The sequence below is a fragment of the Marmota monax genome, unplaced genomic scaffold (assembly GCF_021218885.2).
Source record: "Marmota monax isolate L192 unplaced genomic scaffold, Marmota_monax_Labrador192_F-V1.1 WCK01_AAM20220418_F8-fsc00029, whole genome shotgun sequence".
Lineage (NCBI taxonomy): Eukaryota > Metazoa > Chordata > Mammalia > Rodentia > Sciuridae > Marmota > Marmota monax.
In genome coordinates this window covers 17,657,481-17,671,365 of record NW_026693024.1, presented here as the reverse complement: position 1 = coordinate 17,671,365, position 13,885 = coordinate 17,657,481, and the positions used below count along the sequence as shown (strand labels likewise).

General features: G+C 39.8%; 1 protein-coding gene across 1 annotated transcript in view; it reads left to right on the top strand.

The window, feature by feature from the left end:
• The first annotated feature begins 445 nt into the window (after positions 1-445).
• Dek (DEK proto-oncogene) overlaps positions 446-13,885 on the top strand; it is a 31,772-nt gene continuing 18,332 nt past the window's right edge. Inside the window, exons 1-7 of the mRNA XM_046453333.2 lie at positions 446-599; positions 807-961; positions 3,755-3,856; positions 4,113-4,222; positions 5,723-5,817; positions 6,662-6,782; positions 12,424-12,612. Of these exons, the coding sequence (XP_046309289.1) occupies positions 814-961; positions 3,755-3,856; positions 4,113-4,222; positions 5,723-5,817; positions 6,662-6,782; positions 12,424-12,612 (765 nt within the window). The 5' untranslated portion in view covers positions 446-599; positions 807-813. The remainder of the gene's footprint in view (positions 600-806; positions 962-3,754; positions 3,857-4,112; positions 4,223-5,722; positions 5,818-6,661; positions 6,783-12,423; positions 12,613-13,885) is intronic.

The window sequence follows — 13,885 nt, the reverse complement described above, 5'->3', positions numbered from 1 at the left end:
GGAGGCAGACCCGGGAGTCATTCCCCGATCAGGTCCGGAAGTCGCCCTTGAGTGACCCGCCTCGGGGAAGGGCTGCCGAGGGCGACTTCGGGGATTCGCGAACTTCTCTGCCGCCGCCCCCGCCCCGGCCCCCGCCCCGGCCCGGGACCGCTCATCCTCTTTTCCGGGAACCAACCGTGGCGAGGACAAGCACGCAGGCCCCCTAGCGTCCTTCCGTCCGCTCTGCGCGCCGGGCCGGCTCGCCGCCCGCTCCGCCCGCCGCTCGGGGCGCGCCCCGCCCGCGCCCCCTGCGCCGCGCCCTCCGCCCGCGGCCGGGAGACCCCTCGCGCCCCGCCCGCGCGCCCCGCGGCCAGCGGAAGCCCGCCGCCCCGCCCCGCGCCCGCCAACTCGCAGCCCGCGGCCCTGATTGGCCGCCGCCTTCCCGCTCTCCTTCCCGAACCGCCATTTTGAAAATCTTGTTGATTCTGTGGAGCGGCGCGCGCGGCGCGAGCGTCACGCCAGACAGCGACCCGCGCGCCTTCCCGTCGGCGTCGGCCCCGCCGCTTTCTGCAGCCGCCTCGTGCTCTCGCGCTCCAGGCCCGCGGCGGCCGCGACCCGCGGTGAGGGCTGCGGCGGGCCGCGGGAGGCCGGGCCGGGGCGCTGCGGCCGGAGGGGGAGGGACGCGGCCATTTGGACGGCGGCCTGCGCGGGGGGAGGGGACGCGGGCGCCCGGGGCCGGGAGGGCGGCGGCGTCGGCGGCTGGGAGCGCGCGGCCGCCCCGTCCTGGAGCGAGCGTCCGAGGCGCCCGGCTTTCTCCCTGCCCGCAGGTCCAGCATGTCCGCCTCGGCCTCTGCCGCGGACGGAGACGGCGCCCCCGCCCAGCCCGAGTCCGAGAAGGAGCCCGACCTGCCCGACCCCAGAGCGGAGAGCGAGGAGGAGGAGGAGGACGACGACGACGACGACGAGGACGAGGAGGAGAAAGGTGGGAGCCGCGCGGACCAGCCGGCGCTTCCCGCCCGCAGCCTCCGGCCGGCGCCCCGCGGCGCTGCGGGCGGGACCGGGCGAGCTGCGGTGCGGCGGCCCCGCCGTCGGCGCCCCGCGGGTCTCCGGGCGCATCTCTGCAGCGTGAAGTTGTGGTCGCGGCTCGCGTCGTCGGCGACAGTCCCGAGGTGCCGTCGCGCCCACAGACCGGCCGTGCATTGGCTGAGCGCGAGCGGAGGCCCTCCCCCGCCGAGCGGCGTCTGGCCCCCGAGAGCTGTCGCTGCCGGAGAAAGTGGCTCCAGCGAAAGGCGCCGCGAAAGTTCCGTGCAGCGGGGCCGCGGCCGCCGGGGGGGACCCGAGCCCGCGCTTGGGCCCTGCGGCTGGCCGCGTTGACAGGTGGGCGGGCGGGCGGTGCACCTCGGGCCGCTGCCAGCCGCAGCCCGGGGAGGTGGCCCGCTCCCGGGGTCGCTCCGGCGGGACTCCGAGGCCCGGCCCCGCAGCCTTTGTCGGGAGCCTTATTCAGCTTCCTGGCTGACACGCACCCGCCTGGGAGGGGACCCAAGTTTGAAGCTTTGCAGACAAACCCGTGTTTGACCGTTTCTTTAAGTCTGAATCCGCCACGGCCAGCTCTTTATAATGCCTGGTGGTTGAGGATTCTGCCCCAGGGTAGGGGTATGTTTGTATTTAACCACAGTCTGCATTTGATTATGAGTTTTAACATGAGTTATTGCTGAATAGTTTTGTTATTTGTGATAAGCGACACTGGGCTGTGATACATCTGTTAACCAAAACTTTATTGGCATTTTTTCCTCTGATCTTTTGTTTATTTTTCAGTCTTTCTAGAGTGGCTGGGTTGACATACCACAGAAATGGTCATTTGTTTTGGTCAAGGAAAAAGAATTACAGAACTTATATAAATATACTGTGAATGGCCAAAATAGTGGTGCTTGGAAGTTCAGAAAAATCCCAGATTTTGTTCTAAAGAAATAGTTGGGTTTTAATGTTTTGATGTTGTTTGGGGTTTTTTGTTTGTTTTATTGTTTTTGGTACTGGGCTTTGAAGTGGGGGGGGGGGGCACTCAACCACTGAGCCACATCCCCAGCCCTTTTTTGTATTTTACTTAGAGACAAGATCTCAGTGAACTGCTTAGCTCCTCAATAAGTTTCTGAGGCTGGCTTTGATACTCCTGTCTCAGTCCCAGCTGCTGGGATTACAAGCATGCCCCATGGAGCAAGGCTTAATATAGTTTATGTTTATGGTGCTGGGGCTTAAACCCAGGGCCCTGCTCATGCTAAACAAGCATCTATCACTGAGCTCTTGTGCCTTTTTTTTTTTTTTTTTTTTTAAGAACATGGTTTAGTATAAAGTTTATTTCCTAACAATTTTATAATATTCTGAGTAGTACCCTTTTTACTCATTTGTAATGTTTGTGGAACACCTGTATGTACCTCTGAATACTTTAGTTCAGAGGCATCTTGGAAGCAAGGTATTGAAATTGATGAAGTGTGTGTCAAATAAGGGTTAGACTAACCCAAAATGTCAGTGACTTGGGGAGAAAAATGGGTGAGTTGACTGGTAGAACGATGACTTGTAGTTTGCTTTCTTTGGCAAGTAGGTATTTTCTGAAAAAATTTGCAGAGGTCAACAAGTTTGGAGATGATTATGACTTACATTTTGGATGTATTGAGTCCAAGTACCCGTAGGACATGAAGTAGAGCTATGTATGGTGGCAGCTAGGTGTGCATTAGTTGATCTGAATCTCAGAAGAACACTCTGCCTAGAGTTAGACTGGGTAGTTAATACTATATAGATGATAATCAGAAGCAAATGGTTTAAATCACTAGTTACGAGAAAGTCTGTTGATAATAGGGTGGCTTCATAGCCCTGGTTCCAGAATACCTGCTAGCATCCCTTTCTGATGCTTTATGTGCAAATTTTTACATCCCCAAATTTTATTTATCCTTCAGAGCCAGCACTGATGTTCGATCCTGTTTTCTTAGTCAAAAAATAATTCCTTCTTTACTCAAAGAACTTATTTGTATCTTTTTAAAGGTGTTTTATCATCTTCTGCATTACAGCATGATATGGTAGACATGATCTCTTTCAAAAAATGTTCAGTGTCTTCATCATCTGTTCATTCCCTCAGTATCATGTGCAGAGTCTTACCAAGTTGCCCAGGTGGAGTCCAACTTGTGATTGTCCTGCCTTATCCTCTGGAGTAGCTGAGATTATAGGTGTACACTACTGTGCCCAGCCAAATTTTTCTTCTTCTTTTTAAAGACAGTCTGGACTAAATAGAACTCATTTTTTTCAGAGTGATTTATGGGCCATCATTATGAACCTTGTTTATCACATCACGTTAAGGGTTGGCCAGTCGATTGTATATTTAAACTTACATTATCTGACAACAGGTAACAGGCACCAAAATATAGTTAAGTTTACAGCAGTAACAAGGTATTGTATATTTTATGAAGAATAAGAAGAGAAAAGTTCAATGGCCCCAAATGCAAAGAAATGATGAAATGAAAATAGTAATAATTATAATTAGATCATTACACATTGTATGTACATATTGAATTATCACAGTACACCTTGGAAATAAGTACAATTATGAAAATAAAAATTAAAAATAAGCTTAAAATTGCTGGGCGCATGCCTGTAATCCCAGCAGCTTGGAAGGCTGAGGCAAGAGGATCGCGAGTTCAAAGCCAGCCTTGGCTAAAGCGAAGTAAAAAATTTCTGTGATGTTTTATCTTTTATGTCATTTACTTCTCAAAATTAATTTCCTATCTAGAAAAGAGTCTCATTGTTGAAGGCAAGAGGGAAAAGAAAAAAGTAGAGAGGTTGACAATGCAAGTATCTTCCTTACAAAGAGAGCCATTTACAATTGCACAAGGTGAGTTTATTATTTTTTTCATTTTATGGTGAAAATGCCCAAATATGCGAAAATATGGTTAGCCTTGCTTGGGTATTTAGGGTATTTAGCCTTAAGTAAATAGTAATATATTCTTGACTTAATTTTATTTGCCTCATTAAAGCAAAGTTATATGTAAATTATACTGTAAAATAATTGTCAATAAGACAATTTTATAAATGTATTAACTAAGGGGTATTTATGTGTTTTTTGTTGGTTTGTTTTATTTTGTTTTAAGGAAAGGGGCAGAAACTTTGTGAAATTGAAAGGATACATTTCTTTCTGAGCAAGAAAAAAACGGATGAACTTAGAAATCTACACAAACTGCTTTACAACAGACCAGGCACTGTAAGACCTTTTTAAAAATAACCTTTAATCTGTTTTCTCTTTTGTGTATTAAAATACTTTAATGATAGGACCATAATTTTAGTTTTGCAAAACTGGTTGATAATTTCATTTCTGTACAGTTGAGCACACTGACACACATACTTGCTATTACTTTTCACAGGTCACGTAGTTGGATAGTAACAATTAGGACTATAATATTCAGGGTTCTTTGTGGTTGTTTCTTATTCCTAACTGAAATTTGAAAGTATGATTATTTTAGTAATCTTTAAATATATTACATTAGAGTTGGTTTTTGTTTTTTTAAAGTACTAGGGATTGAATCTAGGGGTGCTCAATCACTGAGCTACATTATTATCCCTTGTTATTTTGATATAGGGTCTCACTAAGTTGCAAAGGGTGGCCTCAAACTTGGGATCCTCCTGCCTCACTCTGAGTGGCTAGGATTACAGGTGTGTGCTACCATGCCTGGTCAGAAATTTTATTTTTTGGATATTCTGGCCATTGAGAATAAATAATTCAGTATAATTGTATCTCATTTTGTACAAATACCTGATAGCAATGTGGGTGGTACTTCTTTGCCAAAGAAACTTAATACTATATACAACTTAGTGTTCCACACAATTAAGGAAACTTTGTTATGTGTTGTACATAGGGAAAGTAAAAGTTTGGTGTTATTAGAATAGAATGTCTGAAGCCTTACATAATTTATTTCCTCATGTATTAATCTCTTTTAATCATCACAACAATATTAATTTAGACAAATCTCATAACTAGTAAATGGTATTAACTTTGGAATACCAAAGAGTAGCTTTACTTTTCAAAGAGTAAAGTCCTTGACTTCTGATTTGGAAAATAAGAATTATGAGTAGTAACTTGTATTGCTTATGGAAAGGACATCTGTGTGTGTGTTACTGAGGTTAACCCAGGGGCTTGTGTGTATTAGGCAAGCAAGCACTCTCACCACTGGGCTTCTTTCCTAGCCCTTTAAAAAAAAAAAAAATATTTTGAGACAGTATCTCTATAAATTGTCCAACTTGGCCTTGAAAATACAGTCTTCCTGCCTCAACCTCCTGAGTAGCTGGGGTTATAGGTGTGTACAACCACACCTGACAGAACAGATGCCCATTTATTTATTTATTGGTACCTGGGATTGAACCCAGGGGCATTCAACCACTGAGCCTCATTGTTGCTGAGGCTGGCTTTGAACTTGTGATCCTCTTGTCTCAGCCTCCTGAGACACTGGTATTACAGGCATGTACCACCATGCCCAGCAACAGATGTCTTTTTAATCAGTAAATTTCCAAGTTTCCTGGGACTATTAGATAACAGTTTTGTTAAAAGTTCCCAAATGAAAAACAATTGTTATAATGGTAACATTAGTAATATTTTTCAATTTTGAACAATATATTGTAACTTGAAGACTGGAAAATTAAGATGTTGGCTTTGAAATTTTTTTGTACATTGCTAGATAATAAATATCAATAATAAGAACATTTTCAGGTGTCCTCATTAAAGAAGAATGTGGGGCAGTTCAGTGGATTTCCATTTGAAAAAGGGAGTATCCAATACAAAAAGAAAGAAGAAATGTTGAAAAAGTAAGTCATTTTTGTAAGTAATCATGTTTTAATCACTGTACTTTCTTGTCTTAGTATTTAATTATAATACTTATGTAAATATACTTAAACATGAACACCCTTTTTTTTTGTACATTGACTGTTTAGGTGCTATGATTTAACTTATTTTCATAGTGCTAATTTGGGATGTTTGTTACTTTCTAGTGTATAGGAATTATCAAGATTATTGAAAAGCCTTAAAGAAATTTTTATTTCTAGAAGAAATGATACAGATTGATTATTCAGAGGGTCCAAAACTCTAAAGGAAATGTAGTGAAAAAAATCTTTCCAGTTCCTATCCTTGTCAGCTACTTTGTTTCTTTTAAGCCATTTAAACTATTTTGAAGATGATCACTTCATAGAAACAGTGTTCTTCATAATGAAATAAGTTGATGTGCTTTCAGAGTTTTTGTTTTTTTAAATGCCTGTAGTTTAAATAATTAATAAAAATTATTACTGAGTTCTTCTTTGAAACATTGTCATAGTCTAAATGCTGAAGGAAAAGTATAAATTTAATTACTAGCCAGAAGAATTATCAAATTCTTTAATTTTGTAGGTGAGAATCTTTTACATAATTTTCCAGTAAGTTTACTTAATTTATTCTTTTATGCCTTTAAACTTAGCTGGTAAATGGCAGTTTCAGTGTTCTAATGCTCATGTGGTTCAACACTAGCTAAAAGTATTAAGAGTAAGATTCAGAGAAACATTGGCTGTTTGTTTTTCAATGTATCTGACAACCAGTTCTGTTGGCTGTTGCCATTATATTGTGGGGAATGTTCATAAACTCCTATATAATCACCTTGGTTTTTCCCATTTTCTGTTTCAGATTTAGAAATGCCATGTTAAAGAGCATCTGTGAAGTTCTTGATTTGGAGAGATCTGGTGTAAATAGTGAACTAGTGAAGAGGATCTTGAATTTCCTAATGCATCCAAAGCCTTCTGGCAAAGTGAGGATCAGTTTTTACTATTTTAATAGCAAACCACTTATTAATGGTCTTGCCTTACTTTCTCTTTTCTGTGAAACAGTATAATTGAAGAGTAGTTTTGCACTTGGCATTCAGTAATAGTTGCTTTTATAATGAGTATACCTTCCATTGATAAAACTGCAACACTTCATGATAGAACTAATATGGGAGGAATAGGAATATGTTCACTGGTATCAATTATGAGGGGTGTAAGATTAAGAAAAGTATATGTTAGATAGGACAAAAAATACAAAACTAGGATTGTGTGTCTAGAAGGTCCTTGAAGAACAGAAACAGGTTGAGTATGAGGTGTTGCACCGGGCCAGGGATGGGAATATAATCTTGTACTAAGGATAGAAAGGATGAGATGAACTGGTTGTTTTCTAGATCCTGAAATAAAGTTATGAGAAAGTGACAAAAAAGCTGAAAAACAAGTTTCCTGGATTGAGTTTCTAGAATCATCAGAGCTCTAGGAGCTGGGCAGGGAAGTAAAACAACCACGTAATTTTCCCATACTTCCTAAATTTTAAGTTCACCTTAATTATTCAACAGTAATCAATGACATTGGTGACTCAAAATGTCTGTTGAAATGTTACTTATATGATCTTGCATTTTCAGCTTGTTTTAGGTCTGTTGGCCAGTGTTCCATATTCCTTTCTCATTTCCATAGGAAAAGAAGTGTAAAGAGGTCTAGCAGGCCTGTAAAGGAGTTCACAGGGGGTGGGGGGTGTGCAGAGCATGAAGAATCAAAATAAGAAAACAGCTCTGGAGCTTTGGTTTGCCTGCTCTTGATCCCACTCTCCATTAGCTGTACAGGGACAGATAAAGGATAGTCAAGCTGCTACTTTAATTAAGCAGCTACTAACCCAAGGGGTATGATGTTTTTTTGTTACATTAGATTGGCTTACTTGAAGACAGATTATCTTTTTATTTTATAATTTTATACCTATACTTGTGTTTTTTAAGGATTTTGTGTGGCAGGTTGATCTCAGAAGCAATTACTAACTAACTTTTATGTGGTGCTGAGGGTTGAACCCAGTGCCTCCCATGTGCATGGCAAGTACTCTACCACTGAGCCACAACCCCAGCCCATCCTTTGAAAATTAATGAGACAACTCAAGAGCTTTGGTTTATGAACAGTTTAATTTTCAAGTAATATTAACAAATATTTTGTGCAAAACATTCAAAAGAATTAGAAGAGTGGCATTATTTTGTTTTTGTACATCTAGTTAATATTGGCTTAAGAGAAAACAGCTCAATTCTCTTTTGCTTCTCATTCAGTCTCTTACAATTTACTGTTTTGCTTGAAATATACAAAGAAAATTCAGCCTCACACATGTATGTAGTTAGGACAAGAAATATTTTTTAAAATCCTCTCAGATGATGGTGGGTATTTTCTTTTGATAACAACAAAAAAAATCCACAGTTGGTAGTTTCTTAGAGATTAGTTGTGATGTTTTAATGTAGATCTGGAGACATGTGAATGAGCATGGGTCTTTTACCCATGTATGTTTTTGTAACATCATGCCTTTACCATTTGGGAAATAATACTTCCCTGGCTTACATAATGCAGATCTTCCAAATACTGACACATTTCATGAAGCATGTCAAAAGTCACATTTGTCAATATATACACTATTTTGTCAGAAAAATCTTTAGATACTAGGAAATTACCACATTCACAGTAGTAGAAGTGTTGTTTCCAAATTGCAATTTCTGCTTAGTTTTGTAAAATTTATTGGCAGTAAATACTGTCAGTTGTTTTCCTTGAAGTAACAGTTTTACCTGCTTGCTTTTTAAAATGTGTCTATCAAATACCTAAATTCTGAATGTCTGTGTTTGTCAGTTCTTTTAAAAATCATGTTCCAGAGCTTGGGGTGTCATTGTGAATAGAGTGCTTGCCTAGCATGTGCAAGGCCCAGGATTTGATTCCCAGCATTGCCAAAAATAAAAATGATGTTCCATGAAAAAAACAGCTAGTTTAGCTCACATCTCAAAGAATTGCACAAATACTTTCCTGGAGAAAACCGTTGAATGTCAATGTGAAGCCAGAGTATTTTATGTGGTGTATTTCCCATTTTGTCACAGATGTTAAAAGGACAATGCAAGTAATATTATGGTTTCATCAAGGACATTCTTAGTAGAGCAATTTTTCCTTTTTTTTTTTTTTTTCTACTGATATGTAGTTGTGAGGGATGCAGTGATTGCTAGTATATTTTGTTGCATTGATTGATATGAAGGTATCTTGGTTAATACCCACCTATGCTTTTGAATAATCAGTGGAAATTTCTTTCTTTCTTAAATATTTTTGTAGTGGACACAACACCTTTATTTATTTATTTATATGTGGTGTTGAGGATTGAACCTAGAGCCTCACATGTGCTAGGCAAGCATTCTACCACTGAGCCATAACCCCAGCCCTCAGTGCAAATGTCAACACCATAAAAAGAACAAATAAGTAATATGTTGATATTATTGTGAAAATAGTTGACTGTATAGAGTCTTAAAATGGTCTCAGGGAACCCCAGAATCCATGAGCCACATTTTGAGAGAATTTTGGTACTAGAGATTCAACTCAGGGGTGGCTTTACTAACACTGAGCTGAGTCCACAGTCCTTTTTGCTTAAGTACTTTTTAAAAAATTTTGAGAAGGATCTTACTAAGTTGTTTAAGGCTTTGCTAAGTAGCTAAGGCTGGACTTGAACTTGGGATCCTCTTGGCTTAGCCTCCTGAGTCCCTGGGATTACAGAGTACTACTGTGCCTGGACTTCCTCTAGAATTTCTTACATCTGTTTTTCACATGTGACCCTGTGGTGATTACTTCTTAATCTGATAATGGTAAATTGAAGCTATTTTCTGTGCTACTGTAAGCTACAATCATTTAAGAAAAATACTTTAAGGCCGGGCATAGTGGCTCACGCCTGTAATCCCAGTGGCTTGGGAGACTGAGACAGAAGAATCACGAGTTCAGATCCAGCCTCGGCAATGGTGAGGCACTAAGCAATTCATGAGACTCTGTCTCTAAATAAAATTTAAAAAGTAGGGCTTGGGGATGTGGCTCAGTGATTTGAGTGCCCCTTAGTTCAATCCCCTGTACCAAAAAATAAATGAATTTTTTTTAAAAAAAGGAAAATGCTATAAGATCTATTAATTTTTTTCAATAATGATTTTAAAGGTATTGAAAGGACACAGCATTCATCATTGTCTGTCTTACTGTACTGTTTTTGTGGGTTTTTTGGTTTTGTTTTTTGGCGGGGGGGTAGATTTAGTTTCCAAAAAGAGATAATGTTACTGACATTGAACTCTGTTCAGTAGATTTAACTTAGAACCAGTATAGGAAAGGCTCTAAAGCATTTGTATACTACTTTATTATTATTTTTTTAACAGATTCTCATTTATTTTTGGTAGTTGATTCTTTCACTTTTTTTTTAATATTTTTTACTTTTTAGTTTTAGGTGGACACAATATCTTTATTTTTACGTGGTGCTGAGAATCGAACAATATATTTATTTTTACGTGGTGCTGAGAATCGAACCCAGTGCCTCACGCATGCTAGGCAAGCGCTCTACCACTTGAGCCACATCCCCAGCCCCTCTTTCACTTTATAGCTTTATCCAGCACCCGTTCTTTTCCCATTGCTATTAATTCTGTGTAGAGAATACTACCTGCATCTGGTTCCTGAGCTGAGATAGTAGAGGATGTCACATTATTCTAATACATTTGAGACTTGGCATTCATATAGTGAACAGTAGAAGTCTGGACAATGAGTGTCACTTTTTCTCTAAATAGTGCTATCAAAGAATTAATGTAAATGAGAATTGGGTCTTGGTAGTAGTTCACATAACAAGGATCAAGGATACCTGTATACGTTAAAGGATTTTTTTTTTTTTTTTTTTTTGAGTACTAGGGATTAAACCTGGGGCTTTGTACATACTCTGGCTCTGAGCTACAGTCCCAGTCCTTTTTGAGATAGTCTCCCTGAGATGCCCTGGCTGGCCTCCAATTTGGGATCCTCTTGCCTCAGCTTCCCAGGTGGGATTTCAGGTGTGTGCCACCACGTTCAACCTCAAGGAAGGTTTTTTGTTAGTTTGTTTTTTGCTTTTTTAATAGAGAATCATCTCTGAGAAATGTTTTTGATCGAGTCACTAACTTTCTGGAGTGATCTAAGTTGTGTTTCCCAGTCTGCCTTTAGAATCACCATTGTTTGGGCAAGCTAGAGGCTGTCCTGTTATTTGTTTTATTTGTAGATAACTTGAGAACACTATCTTCTAGTAGATACTTTTTCTTAATTTTTGTGTAGGTGCCTGTGACTCCTGAGAAATTGGATATTCCTGGAAAGACCTGTGGTTCTGTTAGTTTTATGAAAAATATTATGTAAAGTTGCCACAAACATTTATACAATTTAAAATATGTTGAATATCCCTTATCTGAAATGCTGAGACCAGAAGTGTTTGATTTTGGATTTCCACCCCCCAATTTTGGAAGATTTTCATAATGAGATGTCTTGGGAATGGGACTCAAAAGTCTAAATACAAAATTCATTTAGGTTTCATATGCACCTTATATATACACCAACCCCTGAAGGTAATTTTGTATACTATTTTCATGTGCCTGCTTTTGTTTCTTACTTTTTTTTTTTTTTTTTGTACTGGGGGTTGTACTCTGTAGCACTTTACCACTGAGCTGCGTACCCAGTTGTTTTTATTTTGAGGCAGAGTCTCTAAGTTGCTAAGGCTGTCCTCAAATTAGTGATCATCTTGCCTTAGCCTTCTGAATTGCAATACAGGCATGTACCACCATGCCCAGCTCAAGTGTGTGCCTGCATTTTTACTGTGCCATGTATAACATGAGTCCACATGTGGATTTTTCCATTTGTAGTAAATGTCAGCTCTAGATTTTGAAGAATAGGGATGCTCAACCCATACTTTGCATTATTGTATTTTACCCTAGTGTTTTTGCTTATTGCCGAATATAATGTAACACAGGCAAAAATAAAAGAATATAAAAGATAATTGTGGGTTTAATTGAATATTAGAGTGATTGTAGTGCACCTATTTTGTGGTTCTTAATTAGTTTTGTAATTAACATACCCAGTGTTTATTGCATATTCAGAAGCATCAGCCAAAATATGATCCTGGCATTATTGAAAATAGAGCCTAAAGGCAATATGATAGTTCATTCAAAAATTCAAGATGTATAATTGATGATAAGGTTTTATGTTCTTTTTAATAGTGCCTCCCATTCCTTTTGATTCATGAACCCTCTAAAAGCAAGGACTCCTAGCAGCAACAATTTTAATGCTTATAAAAATGAAATAAATTGTCTTAAAACAATTATGATAAAGTATAAAGAACTGTCTGCATGCACTGCATTTCTGGTTCCATGTCATAACCTAGAATACATCTCTCTCAACTTTTGGGAAGTCTTTTTAGGTGTTTAGAATATGAATAGAGTATTGGTAATACAATTTTAGGTTGACCTGACTCAATTGAAAAAAAAAAAAAAAAAGCCTAAAAGCTTGTATTTTTTGAGAGATGAAATTGAGAAGTAGTTATCAGGTACAGTTGGTTGACTTGGAAATCTAATTCCTTATTGGTGTTATTATTATGAATTTTTTATACAGCCATTGCCAAAATCTAAAAAAACTTCTAGCAAAGGCAGTAAAAAAGAACGGAATAGTTCTGGAATGGCAAGAAAGGCAAAGCGAACCAAATGTCCTGAAATTCTGTCAGATGAATCTAGTAGTGATGAAGATGAAAAGAAAAACAAGGAAGAGTCTTCCGATGAAGAAGATAAAGAAAGTGAAGAGGAGGTAAAGTGCTTTGTTTTTTAAATTAAGTATAAACCCATTTCTTTCCCTTATAGAGCATCTAGTTTTATTGCCAACCCAGAGTATAAAAGTTGAAATATAATAGTCTGAATGTCCTGAATTTGAAATGTTTACTTGAGTCTAGAATAGGTAAATGGTCAGAGAAGCTGGAAGGATGCTTATCCTGGAACACATTGGAGCAGATTCTCTGAGATTTTGTTTCATGGTATATCATTAGCTTGAGCCAATTTGTGCAAAAAGTAAGGTGTTTAAGGGTCATCATTTGTGTGTGTGTGTTGGGCGTTATTTAATGAGGATGACATTGTTTGAAGTTTGGTGGGTAAGTTTTATAGGACTTAGAAATGTCTGTCATTTTTTACTTGGGAGTATTTGTAAAACATTGAGAATACTTATCTTTCAACGTGAGGCTTCAGGAAGGAGGTAAACTGATGAAGTTAAAAGATTAAACTTTTGATATACATCCTCCGTCAGGTAGGTAAGGGAGAACAGGTACAGAAGATGTATCTGTACATTCCTGTTGTTAATGATGTTCAGGTAGAGAGTATTTAATTTTTTTTGGGTGTTTTCCTTTAGCAGTCAGAACTTGCTTTATAAATTGTGTGTAAATTCCCCTGTCTTAGGGACTTAGTTAATGCTGGGTTGATGTTTTGGGCTAAATAATTCTTTTTGTGGTGCACTTCTAGTCCCTAGTTGTGATAACTGGAAATATCTTCAGACATTGCCAGGTGTTCCCTGGGGAGAGAAGATTGAGCACCACAGAATTAGAGGGATTAAAAAGTAGTAAACTATTTTTTGTGTGTGTTTAGTGTTTATTAGTCTTGAGGTATTTAAAATTCATCCTTGGTTTAATGTCAAACGAAGTATGAACTGCTTTATAATTTTAAAAGATGGTTGGTTACATCCGTCTAGCAGGTGCTTCATAAATATCTTAAGGGTTTTTGTTTTGTTTTGACAAAAAGGAAGATGAATAATCTGAGCTTTAACATTTCTATGGATTGGACATCTGAGAGGAAAACATGTGACAGGTTTTCTTGTTCCTTTATTGGTTTTTGTTTTGATACTGGGGATTGAACCCAAGGGTGCTTAACAACTGAGCCATATCTTGGTCCTCACCCCCTGCAAAGACAAGGTCTTCCTAAGTTGCTGAGGCTAACCTTGGACTTGGGATCCTCCTGCCTCAGCCTCCTAAGTTGTTGCTATGACAGGTGTATGCCACTGCATCTGGCTAATTGTGACTCTTAAATTTTATTCTGCA